The 20,829-nt window shown below is 40.0% G+C and overlaps 1 protein-coding gene across 2 annotated transcripts in view; it reads right to left on the bottom strand.

Moving 5' to 3' along the window:
* Nucleotides 1-20,829, bottom strand: part of LNX2 (ligand of numb-protein X 2) — a 670,209-nt gene that overhangs the window by 186,133 nt on the left and 463,247 nt on the right. For both annotated transcript variants that reach the window (XM_044073272.1, XM_044073273.1), the window contains one exon: nucleotides 9,958-10,470. In XM_044073272.1, the coding sequence (XP_043929207.1) occupies nucleotides 9,958-10,358 (401 nt within the window). In that variant the 5' untranslated portion in view covers nucleotides 10,359-10,470. The remainder of the gene's footprint in view (nucleotides 1-9,957; nucleotides 10,471-20,829) is intronic.

Here is a 20,829-nt window from a genome sequence, read left to right as displayed (position 1 = left end):
TCTTCTTTCGAGGTGGCTCCTCTGAAAACTCAGGGAAGGCCTCAGAAAAGGAAGATACACCCAGTGGGGTGACCTGGAGCGTTTGATCCCCTCGCTTGGGGTCTGGAGGAGGGGCAGAGACCGAAGCAGACACCCTGGGGGAGGAGCTGAAGGGGCTGATCGAGGTGCAGACTCAGAAGTCAGCACGCTCCTCATGACCTCGAAGGTGCCCCTGTCCGGCACAGAAGAGGGTCCCCGCTCCGAGGAGATGGGAACCCTCTGCAGCACCGAAAGGGACGGCTCCGAGGCCGATGTAGGAACCGAGCTTACCTGCGCCGAAGCTCCAAGAGGGAGAACGGGGTCGGACAAGGGTCTGATGCCACTCGCCCCCTTGGAGCCGATGAGGGAGTCTCGGCACCCAGATCCCTCCAAGGACGGAACCATTGAAGAAATCGGAGCCGACGAAGGAGCCGAAAGGGGAAGCATCGGTGCCGACGTTTCCAGGATGTGAGCCCCAACATGCTCCGGCTCCGAACTGACAGGAGAAGTCGGAGGAGGAACTACTTCAGAAAGAGGAGCAGCCACAGCCTGATGAGGAGGGCTAGTTAACATTTTAGCCAGGGCCTGCGATTTGAGGAGTCTACTGACCACTCTCGCCAAGTCATGATCGGAAAGCCTCGAGGACAGAGAAGAGTGGGACCTATGGCTCCGTTCAGACTGTAGCAAAGATGATCCCGGAGCCGAGCGAATCGACTCCAGGGATAGCGATCTGGATCGCTTACGGCTCCCTGACGGCTCCGACACCAAGGTTGGAGCCGAGAGAGATTTTGATATTTTGGTCCCGGCCAGAACCGAAATTGAAGCAGACACTCCACCTGGCGACAGCTCCGTACTGGGAGCCAACGGCTTGGTGGGCTTAGGGGTTTTAGCTGACTGAGACTTTGCTGGGGAACCCTTGGGTTTCAGTAAACCCCTGAGAATTAACTTGTTCCGACGCTCCTGCAGGACACTAGGACTAAAGGCATGACATAACGAGCAAGAGTCCTGCAGGTGTAGGGCACCCAAACAATAAACACAAGAAGTGTGACCGTCTGTCAGAGACATTTTCTGACAGCACAAGTCACACTTCTTGAACCCTGATACCTTGGTATCCTTTGACATGTTAGAAATAAAAGGAATACCAATGGAAAAATATTTTTGACTAGTGCAAAAAAACCCACATACTAACACACACACACTAGTCCCACATCTTCACACAAAAGATTTATGTAACTATACTAACAAAAAGCTAAGAGACTATGATCTTATACTATAAAGGCTAAAACACTACTTCCTACTAAAACAATATAAAAAGGGAAGGGGATAGCCTCTAACTTAAACGGCCTACTTGGGAGATAGGGAGAGAGGGGAGAAACTCTCTAAGTAACAACGAGTTTCCTAAGGGTCAGAAAACACAGAGAAACTAAGACTAGTCTACAGTACTACTCTGATTTAACAAAAGATTCGAAAATTATACACTAACAGTTTAACTATTACAAATACAAAAGATTAATACGACCTGAGCCAGTGAAGCGCAACCTCGCAGCTGAAGCAGCAAACAAGATCTGGGGGTCTAGCGCCAGGCATTGTGGGATATAGGGAGGCCTCGAGCCAGTAAGTAGCTCTCGAGCTTTAGAAAATGGCCGAGTTGGAGCCGAGAGGTCGCCTCCGAACCCAACCAGCAAGAATGAAGGCGAGAGAGACAACTTAACATCAAACATTATCATCTCTCTCCAGCTTTTTATAACAAACACTGCTCTCCTCGCCACTTATAAATATGCCCTCTCTCACCCACCTGCAACTCCCACCCCTAAATACTATCGGCTGTGTAAAAAACTTTCACTTCTGCTGCTCCAATCCCTAACCTATATTAAACTGCATGAGGACATCCACCCTAACCCAGGTCCAAAAACCCCCAATCCACCAATCTTACCCATCAGGCAAAACTACTACCCATCCAATCCACCCTATAACAAATCCAACAAGTCTGATCTTCTGCTAATAAACTTCAACCTACGAAGTATACTTAATAAATTTCAAGATTTTCAGGCCTCCATTGCATTCTATTCCCCAGACATTGCTATCGTAACTGAAACCTGGCTCAAGCCACATATTAAAGACCAAGAAATCCTACCCACCGGCTACATCATCCGCTTTGACAGAACCAAAAAACGCGGTGGGGGTGTAGTCATCTTCTCCAAAGACACCCTCCACTTGGAACAAATAAACTGTACCCCTCCAGACCTCCCCAACCTAGAACTTATAGCAACAAACCTTAAAATAAACTCCCATAAAACAATAACCATTATAGCCGCTTATCTCCCCCAGGAAAACAACTTAACCATAATAGAATACTTCCTACACTGGATATCCACTAACTTCACCCAGGAAACTATTCTCCTTGGTGACTTCAACCTAGACTGGTTTACATGCGCATCTAAAAATGCCCTCTAATTTTATAAATCTCTATAATTTCACCCAGGCCATACAATCCCCTATCCGCACCGACAAACATTCTAACAAACAATCCATCCTAGATCGGATTGTTATAAACAATTAATCTGCAGAATTTTCTGCAAGCTGTCTCCCAGACACCCTTAGCAACCATGCAAAAACACACCTCCCCAAGAACACCAACTTGAAACCCACCCACAACAAAAAAGAAAACTTATCTGTGCCTCTATTTAACTCCCTACTCCAGCATTACAACTGGAGCCCTCTAAAAAAACTCTACAACTTGATCATGCCATCCAATATTTCAATGAGGCTTTCCTGAAAGTACTCGATAGACTAGCTCCAACCAGGAAAATCCGCTCCAAAAGCCAAACATCTCCCATGGTTATCTAGCAACTCCAAAACATTACTAAAACAATGAGATAAAGCCTGGTCAACCTACCACCAAACTAAAAACACTACAGACCTTCTTGTATTTAAGCAACTATGGAATCAAGCCAAAAAACGGATTTTACAATTACAGTGGGAGAGTTTCTGAAAGAAAATATAGGAGTTTTTGAAAAAATCCCTTCCATTACTAGGTTATGGAGGATAACATACCAGTGCTTTTTTTATTATTCTGGTAATGTCGTCAAGAAGGATGGCATAGCATGTAGCAACATGGACATATAAGAGAAAAAAATATTTTGGCATTCTCTCCAGTGGGCACTGAAGAAATTCCCAGCAAGCTCCGTGCCATAAGAGGATGAAGCACATGACAGTGATCTAGATGACCTAGAATCAAGTAACACCTGGCAGCTGGAAGAGTCACAGAGAGAGAGTGGGAGAGAGGGGCTAATACCTACTCACCTTATCCAGGGGAAAAAGGCATCCTAACCTGTTACATTACTAGTGTTTAACAGGGGCAGGAGATCCAGAATGCAGCACTCTGGTCAAGAGGTATGCGCCCATCAAGCTGTGCACAGCAAAGCAGCCTCTTTAGGCAGATGTATAGGAAAATGCCTGTGCCTCAGAATAGCATTGTGGGAGTCAGCAGACATCCATTTACCTCAGTGACCATCAGGAATTACTCTTCCATAATTTTGGTAGATTGCAATCCTTGACTTGTTTTTAACTCAAGGTTTCAGGATCCTGGGTTCAGTCCTGACCTTCTCTAATATTTGTGTGGAGACTTTTGTTTCATATGTGCTTCAGTTGACCTACTCTGCAAATTCCTGTTTCCTTCCTCATACCAAAATCATGTTTGCTCAGCTGGCTACTCAAAGCTATTTGTGTGTACACTGTACCCCCCCCCCCCCTTCGTCTTATAGCCTACATCATGTCTGAAAGGTTAAGCAATCAACCAATTCTGTTGCATAAGAAATAAAATTACCACTTACAAAACAGCTGGGATGCCTTTATTTTTCCTAAAATGTTTCATGTCATATTACAGGGATTTAGTTGAACACAAATGTTAAGCCAGACTTGTTCTATTTCTCTGCATGGTACTAATATTCAAGGAAATCACTGCAATAGAGTGTTGCAGAGCTAGTCAGACATGCAGCAAGCAGGGGACAGAGCCTGCATACTAGGGAAGGTACCATTAAAGGAAAGCTAATGCGATAAATGATGGTCTGCTAATGTGTACAAGAAGCAGTTACAGAAGCACACACGGATGAAGTGATAGATGTCACAGCTAAGGTAGGTTACCATATTATGCTTATCATGCGCAACATATACACTGACACATAAAGCCTACGCGATAAATGATGGTCTGCTAATGTGAACAAGCAAGCAGTTTACACATGGATGGATGAATGTGTAGATAAGCAAGGGGCAAGGGCCAGCCGTTAATTAATATGCAATCATACGATACACTGACATAAAGCTAATAACGCGAAATGATGGTCTGCTAATGTGTACAAGAAGCAGTTACAGAAGCACACACGGATGAAGTGATAGATGTCACAGCTAAGGTAGGTTACCACAGCCAAGTTAATATGCGATCAAGCATGCGATACACTGACATAAAGCTGCTGCTAGTACATGTTCACCACAAGAAAGGTAGCACACAGCTGAGCACAGCAGCAAACAGAAAGAACAACGGGAGTGTGCCAAACAGTGACAATCATGTTCGGCATATAAATGTGGAAGAAAAGGGGAGTTAGGGAAGTTGCATGGCTATAAGTGGTGCTGCACACAATGGCATTAACATTTTATATTTTGTTTTCAGGGGGCATTTAGTCTGCAGGTTATAGTAACAAAGTCAGAGAGCACAACTGTCTATAAATGTGCCAGTGAGTAATGAAGCACCCATACTTGTCATGAGCCTTGTATGTCACGCTGAACATAAAGCATGCAACCTCAATTCTCATACATATAATGAGTTTTCACATATTGTCATGGTGTAGCACTACATTGCATGCCACGTGATTCCCAAACATGCAGTCATGTGCACAAGTCTCCACAGCCCTTTGTCACCCAAAGAACTAAGTGCAAATATGCCTCTCCAACACCACAAACAATCAGGCAAAGTGGAAAGGAGAGAGAGACAGACAGACAGACAGGCAGGCAGAAGAGGGCAACAACATATACCCTGAAACAGAGCTCTAATAAACTGTAGTTTACTGTGTTAAGGCCTGAAGGTCATATCAACAACATGGTGCGCATTAATATGGCCAATAACCTACCCAACCATCTAATACTGTCTTAAAGGACTCCTAACCAGTGTTTATCTGAGAATTTAACAACAAATCATGCAACACATTTTGGTCAGCTCATTGTTTAACTTTTCTCTATCCTACACGACAACTTATTTTCCTTATGGCTCACCTTAGCATGTATAGTGATTATCTTCAGTAATATTCGTAGTTCCTCATCAAATATTGCTCTATATCCCAAACATAATTTTCCCCTCAACAGTACATAGTTAACAGAATACAAATGCAAACAGTGCAGCCTTTCATTATACCTCATGCTACTACACTCACTTATTTTCCTGGTGAACTTGTAAACATTGCCTAAATGCAGTAAATCATGATTACAATAACTACAAAACAATGACTTGTTTTTTTCAAGTAGTTCTGACACAGGCAATATACAGCCTTTTTAGGACATCACTAGACTTATGTATAATGTTCTTCTGTATGAAACCAATACTACTTAATGCCATAAAATGGATGAATAGAATGAAAATTATACACTACTGTCTACATGGACTCCTAAGTCCTTAATAATTGTCTGAGCTATTCAAGGTACAACGTACTGATATAGGATTATTACATAACTTTGCTTTATCAAAAACATAACTACACATTTATCATGAGTAATATTTAGTCTGTCATTAATGAACCAAGAACTAACAGATTACAGATATCTATTAAACTGTACAATATTGATTTCAGATATCATGACAGCACACTTTTCTATATCATATCATATGCATGATAATCCATACTAGGATGTCCACAGACGTACTATCTTGACAGAATTAAATTTTCAGATCTTCTGCTCAATTGTTCATTTCTTGTAAAGTAAGAAGAAACAACCTGGTCAAAACAGATTATTACTAAGTGGATGTCTTATGATTATTACCTTTTGTTATATTCACCATAACAAATCTATTGCAGACAGGGTCAAGGCCCACTCTACTGGACCCTTCTTCTTCTACCTCCCAAATTTAGTTATCCATTATAAAATATTTATATAGTGAAGGCTACTGCAGCAGTGACCAATATGATATTTATATAGCGAAGGCTACTACAGCAGTGACCAATATGATGACCATAATAGTTGTGTAAGGTGAATTTACCATAACAGTAGATGTTTGAATGATCACTGCTGCAGTAGCCATTCCCCCCTTGTTTTTAGTGTGCTTTTTTAAGCCAGGGCATGGACATATATTTTTTTGCTGTTCCTAGCATTGTCCTTTCAGCCTCCCTCCCTCTGCTGAGAGGACAGCTCTGAAGGGCATCATGTTCAAACTTGCCTTTTAGTCAACTCAGCTCGAGCTGCTCGACAGAATGGGCATGTGGAAAGTACCCTGAAGCTTTGGAAGCTGGCTGATTATTATATTCCTGACAGGGTATAACCCATAGCTAAGTCTACAGCAACAGTGATCAATATGAGGAACATAATCAATTAGAGGCTTTTCAAAGCAAAGGTTGTGGCCAAAGTTCAGAAGCACAGCACCGAAGAACTACATACTTCAACTCTGAAACAAACCCAAATCCTGCAGACCACTATTTCAGCTGATAGTTCACTAAACTACTGATGAGAAAAGAGCTACATAAATCTGTCAACAGACTGAGGCTATGACCATACCTTGCTCGGTTTAAGTTGGTCTCAAATACCTAATAAATGAAACTCTTTGATGTATCCACTGCTAATAAATTTAAAAGAATCCTTATTTTCCAACTGAGCCACTTCTCTGGCATCTGAGCTATACTACTTTTCCTGGCCACATCATTAATAAAAGAAAAAATAAATACATTTCTTAACTTTGTCAAGTCTGTTATAAAGTATAAACACTTCTACAGTGCTGATTCCTGCCCAGCTTTCCTCTAGGGTCTACAATTAAATGAGTAGATTTTGAGCTACTACTGTCTTACCACATACTGCAGTGGTGTAGGTCTTGTGTTATTTTTGTTGCCCTCCTCTGCACCACTGAACTGTCTCCCATTTCTTCTGCCTCTTTGAGAAAAAGTAGGTGTCTCAAACTATACACAGCAGTCCGCCAAAAATATCATTAACATTCTGCAGTGAAGAATATTTGGCCATATCTGTAATAAGGCATGCCAGCAGAGCTATGGACTGCTTTACCAACTTATGACACTGTTTACCAGCCTTTAGATCATCAGAAATAAACTCCCACGCACAATCACCCCGGAAATTTTTGTTGTTAGTACACTGTACCCAGTTACATATTTATTCGCAAGGCAGACTATGTACTAAATGTAAGCAGCTGTAGTACCTTTTATTCATTCCTCAACCATATTTTATACCATAAAAAACTTTTATGTAAGAATCTAGTCACACATCTTTACATCTTTTACAAACTGACATATTTCCTCTCCTTCCTGTTTAAAAACAATATTATTTAAAACGATGTTACAGGCAGGAACTTTTACTGCTAGAATGCATTAAATCCTGCAGCATCATAACCTCCTTTTTTCTTTCTTTCTTTTTTTTTTTACAATATATTCCATTTATCATAAGCCTCTGCATATGGTTAGCTAGGGATTCACAGTGGCCAGCTTGATTACACGTACCTCTATTTGGGACACAATAAAAAGCTTTTCTAATACATGGACACAACATATTCTTTGAATATTTGTGGTGCTGCTCTGATCATCCAGTTAAATAAATCTACAGCTCATGTGGCATGTCTGTTGCATTCTGTGCCCCACATGCATCAATTTTTATTTATTCATTTAGTCCTCTATTAACTGGGTAACTGGCTGGGCCAAAGGCCAGCCCATCTTTAGCCTAAGCATGGTCAAAGTCCAGTACTGGTATAGAAATATAGTAAGAGATGACTAGCAACGTGCTACAGAAGTTCAAACAAATGCTACTGTATGTCTCCAAAAGCATTTCAGGGGAAGCAAAAATAGGTTTGCATTATGATCTCAAAAATAATGCAGAGTCATGTTTAAAGTCCCAATAGCTCTTTCTTTTAAAAGTAATAGAAGCACTAGTAATAAAGACATTAAATGATAAGTAGTTGCTTTGTCTTTACCATGTTCCTACACTCTGATGAAGTTCTCACTTCTACATCTTATGTCCTACTAAATGGCATAATTAAATACATAAATTACCAGACTAGAAGCTGCCTCTCCTATGATCATTGGCAATAATGAAAACAGACGACAAAACTATCTCAATCAAGTTGATGCCAAAGTTACATACTAATGTAGCAGCACCTTTTCAAAAAAGTGCCAAGATACAACACAACTATATCACTTAAAAGAGACCGCAACTAAATACATGACATACATCTAACATAGAAGGTACTGCAACTAAGTACATCACATTCATTTTACATAAAAAATACTGTAAATACTTCACAACTGTGTTACTTAAGAGATGCTGCATCTAAATACATTCCAGGTATGTTACTTAAAAGGTACCTCAGATTTAGACTAGAGGCAATGCATCTAAATACATTCCAGGTATGTTAATTAAAAGGTACCTCAGATTTAGACTAGAGGTAATGCATCCAAATACATTCCAGGTATGTTACTTAAAAGGTACCTCAGATTTAGACTAGAGGTAATGCATCTAAATACACTCCTGGTACCTCAGATTTAGATTAGCTAAGAAGTAGCAGTGTAGGGTACACGGTAACTTGTTCTACAAATACACTAGCCTACAATATAAAGTCAAAGTGGATAATTCTGCTTTATGCTCCTTCATTTATTGATTGCCTATATTTTTGAGACTGATTAATAAAGCTTCAGTCAGATGTTATGTAACTTTTAAGTTCAACAAACATACTTAAAGAAGCACTAAAGACCTTTAATACATTGACTGCAGCAATGTCTTCAATGAAGTACAGAAGAGGAAAGCATGGATGATGAACAGGGAAAGGAGTTTTCAGCTTGCTCAAGGTTAAATCCGAGAAAGGAGAATAATTTGATGCCAATAGTCAAAGCTGGATTTGCTGGGAAGAGAAAAGCATGCTACTGAGAAAGGAAGAAATATGCAAATGATAACAGTTTCAAAAACTGAAAGAAGTAAAGAGGACATAGAATGACAGAGGGGAATGAAGTTAAATAGAAAAGTGTAACAATAACTTCAATAAATGGATAGAGATTTCCAATTAATGGATAAAGAGCTCCAAACAGACAGAGATGGCCAACAAAATGTGCAGAAAATGAAGCTGAATGAACAAGTATATTACTCGCAGCTTTTTAAATGAAGCTTCGCGGCGATAAAAAAAAACTAGACAAAAGAGCAGCGCTTTTTTTAACCTTTTTTTAATGTCTAAATGTTAACTATTTTAACATAGAGCGAACAATATGATTAGGATGGAAAAAAAAAAATCGGCCCGACCTTTTTTCTATAGATATTGAGGATTTATAACGGGCACACTGGTTGGGCTGGCCAATCAGCGTGCACGTTTTAGAGGAGGCATTGTATATTAAACTAGGTTGGCTTAAGAAATGAGCTACAAAACATTCTAAAACTGCTGGAAGAGGGTAGTATATAGAAAAAATTCTCACCTGTCTTTGATCAAAATGCATCTCAATTAATATTTATTACTGCACATAAAACTAGAAATATTGCTTAAAATTAGCACATTGAGCTGCAGATGATTTTCGTACAGCTCTAAAATTTGATTCTGATTCCAGCATCATCCTATGGCACAGGGTAGCAAAGCATGTCAGTTACTTAACAGAATATGACCTCCAGGGCTTCTTTTAATTGGGCATCTGCCCTCAGTGCTGCATATTACGACTTGATAAATAAAAACTGCATTTCACACCATTACCATATTTAACTTACCTATTTTTAAGATGGGCTTCTAGGTTGCAGCGTTGCATTACTTCTGTGCAAACTGTAGAAAATGGGCAATACACTAGGAGCTTGTCTAGGAGTTTATGGACAAGAATACTTGATTTCTTACAGAGTTTAAAATGCAGCCTTTTGCGGTCAAGTGGGCAGAAGTCCTTTTCTTGCAAAAAGTTCTTTAGGCACTTGTGGCAGAAAGTGTGTCCACATGGGGTATCCAGTGGTTGTAGCAAAGGCTGAAGGCAGATATGGCAGACCAAGTCATCGTCTACTTCATGCTGGTAATTATAAAGGTGGTTCTCCCTTGTCCAATGCTGCTGTCCACACTCAAAGCACACAGAGTCCGTGGAAATATTTTGGTCCACTGGGACGCTTTCTTCAGTTGTAGTACCCATAGCAAACTAATCCAGAAGTGATTTTAACAGACAGAGGTAGTGGATAAGTCTCAGCGTATTGCTTAATGACTGGGCATTCTGTAAACAATGTCCAGGTGGCACTTCAGTCATTCTAGAATGAAAAAGAACAGCAATAAAGAAACATGCAACACAGATCATTTCAAGAAGAACACCTCAATTATCACAGATTACAAGGGTTAAACAACATTTAATTATTATTTTTGGCAGTTAAACAGAAATTAAATACCACTTTATCCCCAGAATGACACACAGCAGTCTAAAGGCAATGCTGATCAAGTGAAAACTGCAGCAATTAAACCAGTCCCTACAAAGGTGCTTATAAATCCAGCTAAGATAGGTAAATTAACACTCTGTTTTCTCTAGTGAATGTAGAGTTAAATCGAGTTTGGAATGCTGCTGAATTAAGACGTTTTTATTACTTAGTGCGTGCATTTGCATGTCCATCCTGTAAACTGTGTACAGATTTACATAAGGCAGAGGATTTTCATTCTCCTTCGACTCAGTTAACTGACCCAGCAGATGTTCTGTTCTCTGTATCCTAGAATCAGTACAACTCATCAGTTTAATAAACTGACTTTGGAGATTTGCTGCCTAAGGTTACTTAATGCAGTTGCCATGTACAAAACCAGAACTACTTCATCTTATAGCTAATTTGTAGGTAGCTCAGTGGTAAAGTCATGCTGCTTGTATAATACTGCAATATGTTTGCTGTAGAAATAATTGGAAATCTTGAACATCATATGCAGTTGTTATTTAGGGCCCCAGATAGTCAAAATTACTACTGGCATTTCTTCCAAATGTATGCATGTATGTATGACAGGTTACATTCAACTCATTGACAAGTCATTGTTGAAATGTAAAAAGCCAGTACAGTTGATTGAAATCAGCTGATTGCATGTACTGACTTTTTTCAATGCGAGATTGTGGTACAGTGGGAATCTGGAAATTTACCCTTTCCCCACAATACTGTGATACAAAGCTGGTATATGTAATTAGCAGGAGGTATTGGGGATGCAGGGGGGCTTGCTCTCTGAAAAAAACATGTCTAAACCTTTTTGTTTTTCAGTCGGCTGTTGACTGATCAGTTGTGTTCAATTACTTGCCATGTACCAACTGTTGTACTCAACGTTTTCTGGAATTCATAAATTCCAATGCTTTGGATCAACTTATCCACACCCCCACCAGGGGCAGCAATATCCTAGACCTTGGTATTACCAATATGGGCAACCGGTGCTCCACACCAGAGGTCAATTCTTCGTTGGTCAGATCCGACCACAAGCTAATCACCCTAGACATCTACATCCCTCCCCCACCCCCATTAGGGAAACCACCATAAAAATTTCTCCAAAACCAACTTCACACTTCTTAAGACAAAAGTGGCAAACTTCAAGACACCCATGCTGACAGACAATAGAGGTATGACTGCTGAATCCTACACAAATGCACTTTAAAAGCACTTACACGAGTGCATGGATCGTGCAATCCCTAACAGAGCCAAGATGCTATCCTCCAAAAAAAGGAAGCCAATCTGGTGGTCCCCTGTCATAAACAAACTCTACAACTGAAGAAAGAAACTGTTGCAAAAAAGAGTAAAATCCCATGGTCAGCCTCAGTAAGAAGCTGAGATCTCTCATAAAATCCTCCAAAGCTAGTTACAAAAACAAAATCGCCACTGACTCTAAAGACAACCACAAAGCATTCTAAGGCTTTGTCAAGAATCTCAATGGCAACACTCAGTTCTGCTCTGAGTTACAGCACAATGACACTAAATATACAGAACCAACTGATATCGCCAACATCCTGCAGATAGGTTCAGTGCAAACTTTACCCCCCGCTCATCTCCTAACGGTCCCATCTCTATAGTTCCTGTAATCACGGCTGCACAGGTAAAAAACACACTCTCCAAAGCCAAGATCACAGCATCCATGGGACCTGACAACATCCCAGGCTGTGTTCTGCATGAACTACAGAATGAACTGGCACCCCACCTAAGTACCATGTTCAATCATAGCCTCACCTCAGACTATGTGCCCACTGAATAGCACACAGCGATGGTTATCCCTCTCCACAAAGGGGGAGCCACCACGGACCCTGGAAACTACCGCCCCATTAGCCTGATGAGCCTGGTCTGCAACGCTATGGAACGTATCATCATGGAACTTATAAACAATGACATTGGTAATCTCCAAACTCTGGACCCCACCCAGTTCGGGTTTGTAAAAGGCAGATAATGTCTCCTAAACCTGACAGACGTCTTTGAAGCAGTCACCAAAGCTGCAGATGAGGGTAAGGTGGTTCACACAGCTTATGTGGATCTCGCCAAGGCTTTCAACACCATCCCCCACTCTGGAATTATAGATAAACTCATTAAACTAGGTATAAATCCCTATGTCACAAGATGTGTTGCCTGCTGGCTCACTGACAGAACCCACACTGTGAAAGTAGCAGACTCCAAATCCAACTTCAGACCAGTGACAAGTGGAGTACCACAGGGTTCAGTCCTGGGTCCTCTCCTGTTTGGTATCTACTTCTCTGAAGTACAGGTTAACATAGAAGGTCTTTGGCTAACGAAGTTCGCAGATGACTGCAAACTAGGAGCCATAATCAAAACTCCAAAAGATGTGGACATTGTACAAAAAGGCCTCACTGAGACAGATGCCTGGTGTCAAAGCCATGGTCACAAGCTCAATGCCAAAAAGTGCATTGTCATCCCTTTTGGTAAAAACTCTGTACCCATGAACTACCACATAGGCGGTAGTCTACTTAACACCAAAAGTGGGATAAGAGACCTTGGGATACAGGTGGACAGTAGTCTGTCCTTTGATAATCACATCGCCACAGTAGTCAGGAAATCGTTCTATGTGGCACACCTCATCCCAAAAGGTTTCTCATCCAGGAAAAAAGAGGTCATTGTTCCCCTCTACTCGTCACTCATTAGGACCCATTATAGAGTACAACGCCCCTTTTGGTATGTACCTCACAAGACATCTACAACAACTGGAAAGGCCACAGAAATACCTCACAAAGAGGATTACTGGCATCAAACAGATGCCCTACGCAGACCGTCTCAAAAACTGCAGCTTTACTCCGTCGCACATCGCCTACTCAGAGGCGATCTCTGCCTAACACACAAAGCTATGTCAAACCCAAAGGTTTTGGACATGCTCCACTTAAAGAAATCCCAATCCCTCTGAGCTAGATGCTCTAGGGACCTAAACCTTGTCACCACAATAAACAGAACATGCTGGAGGGACAGATTCCTGTCCCAGAGACTTACCATACTCTGGAATAAACTACCTATCTATATCAAACTAAGCTCCTCATTAGCACTGTTCAAGAAAAATTTTGATGACTGGATGGGAGATAGGAAATTCACCCCGGGGATCAATTCTGTGGCTCTGCTCGACAATGGCACAGGAAAATAATTTTCTTGGGTGGCGAAAGGCAGGGTACCTTTTGGCTAGGCTTATATAGAGGAAGTTGATGTGGTTTGAATTTGTATTTACTGTTTGAAACATTCTTGTTGCAACTGTCTGATGAAGTCTCACTAAGGGGTGAGACGAAAAATGCTTTATGGTTATTGTTTTTATCGTTTGTTTGAAGTAAAGTCTGAAGAATAAACTTTGGAAACTACTACTTTGTGCGTGCCTCAAGCCCTCTTGCCTGCATTACTGTTTTTGTAGTTACCTGTTCCAGTATTCCTAGGCTTATATAGGCCCTTGGGCCAAAAGCCTAGTACCTACCTATGAACCTATGAATCAATACTTAGTTTTATGATATATTGTCGTACTTTCATGTGAGACATACACATTGAACATCAAAAATTTCATGTGTAGCCCCTTAATAGCCACTGCAGTAATCTCATCTTATCCCTACTTACCACATCCTCATCAAATGAGAACAGCACATTTTTTGATTGCATTTATCTGTTTTTGCTAAATGAGCAAGAACAGCACAAAAGAAATTACCAAAAAGGGCAACGGTCACAATATTCTCAAAAAGGAGAAAGCATCATCAACAGACACACATAAAATTATAAACTTAAAAAATACAGTTGTGTAAATAGCATGTAATTCTGAAATACTTGTTACGGAGTAGATACATATAAGTGGAAACAACAAAAGACAAGTCACAATACTAAACTTTGACAAACTCAGCACACGTGTTAGTAACCCAAAATCCCTCAGTACGTCTTCGGTGATCCAACAATGAAGGTGGGGTTTACAGGAGGAAAAGCAACTGGTGTGATTTTTTTAAGCCCACCCTAAATAATTTCAATTAGCAATTCATGACTATGTGAGTAATTTTTAAGAGGTTATATTACTGAAGTGCTTCATTAATTACTGCACAATGTCCTATGAATGGAATTCCCAAAGTTTATAAAGGTATTAATGAGCCATTATCTCTCTTGCTTAAAAGACATTTACAAAGCTCCCATCATTTACTACACATAGATCATGCAGAAAAACCCTAAGATTGTTTCCAAGAAATCCTGCCTTCATTTCAAACTGCGGTTATCGTTTAATATTGCATGGGGAATTTTTATTACATCAACAAACACTGATACAACTCGAACGGTAGTATAACAGTTTTCTATGACTATGCTTTGCCTTTAGTAATTAACAATGTCAAAACTCTGAATTTTACATGCTTGTGATCAAATCTGAATCTGCATGAAAATGCAGTAGCAGTTCTGGTCACTGAAAAATAAATAACCAAGTAAATAAAAAGAAAAAATAATATTTTTTCCTATGGGTTTTTTGTCCCTGTGCCTGTAGATCATCAAGCATCCTTCAATCAAAACTAAAATTGTTCTTTCCACCATATTGAGTATCCCCAATAAAGAGGCAAAAGCTATCTAGAAAGGGCATCATCATAGCAGCCATTGGGAGTGGTTTGCACATTCAATGATACTCTGTCAATCAGACTGTATATGTAGTAGGTCATAACCCCTCCCCCAGAAGGGGAATGTATGATCTGTATCACCATGGGGGTGGGCCATTATGCCCTCACTTCTACAAATGCATGCTCCCATGCTTCTAAGATGAAAGCTACCACATACATGGCTTGGCAAATGAACACCAGCTGAATGGCCATCCCTTGTGTCATAGCCCTACCTCTAAACGATTGGGGCATGGATGGCCCTTGTCTACACCACCCCCATACAGGTGTACTCAACTTCCCCACCTCAGCTTCAAAAGACACCCAGGCTACTAACCAAATCAAGGTCACCCGGGTTGCAGTTAGTGCTTTATCTCTGTATGCAACTCGGCTGACTAAACTTAATTTTTTTCCTGTGTGCTTCGGCCTACAGTTTCTCCAACATCCCTATTAACTCATACAATCAACTAGATGGTTGTGACAATTTACTGCAAAGAGCAAATAAAACTGCAGAGACTACAGAATGTCAAGGCTTTTTTGCACAAAAACCCCTTTCAGTAATTTGTCTTCAAAAGACACAAACATAGTGTTACCCAGCAATATTACACAGTTGTCAAGATAGTCCAGTAAGATTTTATGAATGTTAATGGATTAACTTCTCATGAATAATACATTTTGTTTCATGGGTAGAGTTTCTGATAAATGATATACTCTATAGAAGGGTGGTGTTTTAGTGTCTGTTTAGACATGGTGCACTGCAGTATACCAAATACAGTGGTGCGAACTTCATCAGCTGATCTTTGAGACACCTCTAGGCGATTGATGGAATAGCTGTATATGTACTTCTTGTGCATCTTTTTAAAACTTCCAGCTGTTGCATTAGAAGCGTACATAACCACTTTGGCCTGCACATGGTGTTAAGGAGTCAACGTGTTCTCCAAGGTCCATTAGGTCTCAGTTTCTGCATGAACAGGGGCTTACTATACCTGCAAGAAAACATAACTATCAATGTTAAAAAAAACCTTGAATGAACAACCACACACTGGAGCTGCAATGGTTAGCCATTAAAGAAATGAGAAGTGCAACTGATAGTTATGTGTTCTCCCAGGCTGATAAAGGGGGAAATTGGGTGATCATGGGGAAGTCACATTATTATAAAATGGTTTTTGATCTATCTGATGAACGTACATATAATGAGTTATCTTATAATCCAGTTTCTGACTTTAATGAGGTCCTTCTAGAATTACTGGAAAGGGGTGAGAGACTGGGTTTTTTAACTCAGGAAGATGTGAAGAATTTGTATATTACTTCCCCGAGAGACCCATTTTTCCATTCACTTCCCAAAATTCATAAAAATATACTAGGTCCTCCTGGTTGACCAATTGTTTCGAGTTGTAGGTGTTTTTTTGGAACATGTTGGGATTTTGCTGGATAGTCTTTTGAAGAAAGAGTTGGGAAATGTTATTTCACATATTTATAATACGAATGATCTTTGCAAATCAGTGAAAAATTTGGAATGGGGTGAAGATTTTTATTGGGCTACAGTTGACATCAAGGCTCTGTATACGAGCATTAAGACTTCTTGGGGCTTAGAAGCAGTCAGTAAAATTTTAGGTGAAGGACCACGTTCATCCTTCCTCATTTTGCTGCTTGAATTCGCACTTACCCACAATTATTTCCTATGTGACAATAAAGTTTTCCTACAGAAAGAAGGTATAGCAATGGGGGCGAATTTCGCCCCCACTTATGCCATTCTGTTTATGTCTTACTTTGAAACTACAGTTATGTACACTCTAGAATTTTTTCATAAATCAGTCATCTTATATCGCAGATATATAGATGACTTGATTTTTGTATGTAACGGAAACACTTGAATTTGGTAGATTCATTCATTTACTAAACCAAAATAGGTTTGGTTTGGAATTTACATTTGATGTTAACATGAGTGTTATACAATTTTTGGACATTGAGTTGTATGTAGATATTCATAGTAAAGTTCAGTATAGACCTTTTAGGAAAAAGACAGCCACTAATAACTTTTTGCATGCTAGTAGTGCACACCCACCTCATCTTAATGAGGCACTTCCATATGGTGAGCTAAAGTGTATTTTTGAGCATACCTCTGAGAATTATCTTTTGGAACAAGAATTTTGTGATGTTAAGGCAAGACTTATTGCTCGTGGGTACTCTGAGACTTCTATTGATAGAGGTAGAAGTAAGTTGGATAAGAATATTGGTAAAGCTGATGGTAGATATGCTCAAAGATCTTGCAGATCTATGATGAGCCATCATGGTGATGATGATGACCAAAAAAATCTTTTTTGTAACTAAATTTTCACCTTTCTCTGAAGTTTTGAAAAGTGTAGTGGATAATGTATGGCCTATTGTCAGTTTTAATGATGAAGTAGGCCGTCTGTTTCCTAAAAAAGTGACCTTTTCATATGGGAGGTTCCTAAATTTAAAAGAACTACTTAGTCTGAGACATAACATTGGTTCTAAGGGAAAAAATGTGGGTATGTTCAAGTGCGGAAAGTGTAAAGTATGTTCGAAAGTGAAGAATATATCAGGGGATGTGATAAATGGTGTGAAATATGTGGCTTCAGATAGATTTAAATGTCTATCTTGGGTACTATACATTGTGGGCTGTGGCTGTATACCCCCAAGATGGTACATTGGGCAAACTAGACGTAAAGTGAAAACACATATTCTTGAGCACTTGGGGGATGTTAGGAACTGTAGGTTGGATAACCCTATTTCTGAACATTTTCATAAAGTCCATGGGGGAGTCACTGAATATCTTTTTTTCTGTGTATTGGCTAAACCTGATTCTATAAGTGGTGGCAATTATGTTCAAAAGTTATTAAACTTGGAAAGTAGATTTATATTGAATTTTGGCACACTTGCCCCTAGGGGCATGAATTTAGAAATGAATTTGAGTATTTAAAAACTGAATGTATGGAAATGTAATGTATCATGGTTCTTTAAAAATATTTTCTTAAAAAAGTTAATTGATTAATTATGTAATTGATGCTTTTATAAAAAGTACTGCTGTATGTTGTGAATTCATTCCTGTGAAGGCGTGTATAGCCGAGGTACCAGAAGACATTAAATTTCAGCAGCTTGCAGCTCCAGTGTGTGGTTGTTCCTTTTTGATACTGCTTCTATAGTTTTTGAACATAAAAAACCTTGAACAAGAAACTGTTTTACAGTAGATCCAGCTGTCACAGTGTCTCGGTCAGTGCATTCCAAACAAAGAAAACAGATGGCAGAAATAATGCAATTACTGCATGGGACACTTTTGAAGATCAACCAATACAATTTGTACTGACATATTTATTATATCTAAGTTTGAGATGGCTTCTGCAATGAGTAAAATGAATAAAATCCCTAGTGTCCAAAACATTCTAAAGGATGGAGAAAGAGCCTATATAGAAATGTTGCAGACAATAACACAACCATATACAGAAGAAAAAGGCAGACTGTGTCAAGCCCTCAGGCTAGAAGTTCTGCCTAGAAACATGTTTGGGTTTTGAGATGTCATTCTTATTCCCTATTGTGAGTGCCAGCTTGCCACATGAGCAAGACTAGGCACTGGCCAAACTTGAGGTCTCATCTTCAAGATCAGGTTCCAAGGTCATCTCCTCCAGCTAGCCTGTCTGTAGATGAGCAGTCACATAAAGTCCTCCTAGAAGAAGACAATAAGGAATCAGAGGATACAGTGACAGTAAGTGGTGGACTCTGAAGTGGCATCCCACTTGGAATAAGACGTGGGCTCTAGGTCTTTTGTGCTTCTGCCACAGAAATTGTTGTCTGATATTTTCAGTAGTTACCCTCCATTGCAGTATGTCTTTAGTTTTTTAAGACTGTGAGAATCTCTCTCCTCAATCTCTGTGAGTGATGAGGTTGAAGCCCTGGCACCTACTACAGTAATACTCCAATCCCCAGTAAAAGAAAGAACCTTCTGCTGATGCCCTGACTTAGGATCTTGACACTCCAGGTTCATTCAGGAGGTTTGCCCTTCTTAGGCATTGTCTTTAGGACCTTTCCAGCAAACTGTTATTAGGAGATCTGAAGTTCTTAAGTGACAAAAAAGAATTGGGGATGGTATGGGTGTATACACTCTTTACAGTGCACAGGGGAAAGAGGGCCATGTGTGCTCCGCACCCAAAGGAAGAGAGCTGGAGATTTTAAAAGCATCAAGACAGGACCCAAGTTCAGGTTTATTTAAATGCTTAAAGTTAAACATTGTTACCAAAGAAAAAAGCAAATAAGAATAAACACAATACAAATAAGGCTATCCCTCATATGACAAAGAAGTATGTTTTGAGTGAATGCTTGAAACCATGAAGCATCAGGGTTAGTCATTGCTACTCAGGCTGGAGATTCCAGAGATACACCCTGATATGTAAATCAACATGCTTCTGATGTATCAAGCAGATCCTAGTTTCCTCCAGTAGGCCAGGGCCAGATGAGAAGCTCCTTAATATAAGGGAGACCCAAGCTGTGTAGAGCTAAATAAACTGTGACTAGAGTTTTATAAGTGATGCAAGACCAGACAGGTAATCGGTGTAGTCTATGTAGTGCTGGTGTGACAAGGTGGCATCTAGATATCCTGGTAAGCAACACAGCAGCAGAACTTGGTACAAGTTAAAGTCAGTCAAGTTTGGCATCTGGTAGCCCTGGGTATAAGGCATCACAATTGTTTATGCATGCATCCATGAATGTGGGCAAATCCACAAAAGGAATAAGATGCTTAATCTGTGAGGTGTTCCTTAGGTGATAACAAGAGAGTATGACGATGGTTAAAACCTCCTTAAAAGTGCACTGATCATCAATGATCTCTAAAAGATTCTGAACCTTAGACACGGACTTCAGACTGTCACCACTACAAACAATGTTAGGCAACAACACTGGAGTAAAGGACCACTACAAACAATGTTAGGCAACAACATTGGAGTAAAGGAATTGCGCAAGACAGCATGAATGGTAATGGCCATTGTCTTGCTGGAACTCAGATTCATATGATTATCACTCATACACTTGTAGATGCACTCTGAGTCTAAGCAAGTGTTTATTAAGATCCACTATGGAGTTTTGTGGAAAGGAGAGGTGCAACTGAGCACCACCAACACAAGCCTGGAAATGTAATCTTTTAGGTTGGATGATGTCTCCTAGCAGGAACATACACATGGTAAAGAACAAGGAACCAATGACAAACTCCTGTAGTACCCCACATTTCAGGAAGTAGGGTAAGGAGAACTTAACTCTAGATACAGACTGTGACATCCATGAAGGATGCACAAAAATCTTCCTCCCACTGTAGATGTACCCTCAAAATGAGGTATTTATTTTTCTTAAATGACTTATTATTTTATTTTTTTTAGATGGAAAGAAGCAATTTAAATAAAATATACATTCATTTAGTAAAACATTATCTTCACTATCAACAACCCACTTTTTCTCATTTTCATTAGGTTGTCATGTCAACATTTGCCACCTCTTTTGATTCAGAGCCATTGTTTTACCCTCTTTGACAGTCATGGCTGACTGTGGCAGGTCTTCTCATGCA

The sequence above is a fragment of the Protopterus annectens genome, chromosome 5.part1 (genome assembly GCF_019279795.1).
Source record: "Protopterus annectens isolate FY-2018-M chromosome 5.part1, PAN1.0, whole genome shotgun sequence".
NCBI lineage: Eukaryota > Metazoa > Chordata > Ceratodontiformes > Protopteridae > Protopterus > Protopterus annectens.
The sequence above is the reverse complement of the archived record's forward strand: the minus strand, read 5'-3'. Positions and strand labels throughout refer to the sequence as shown.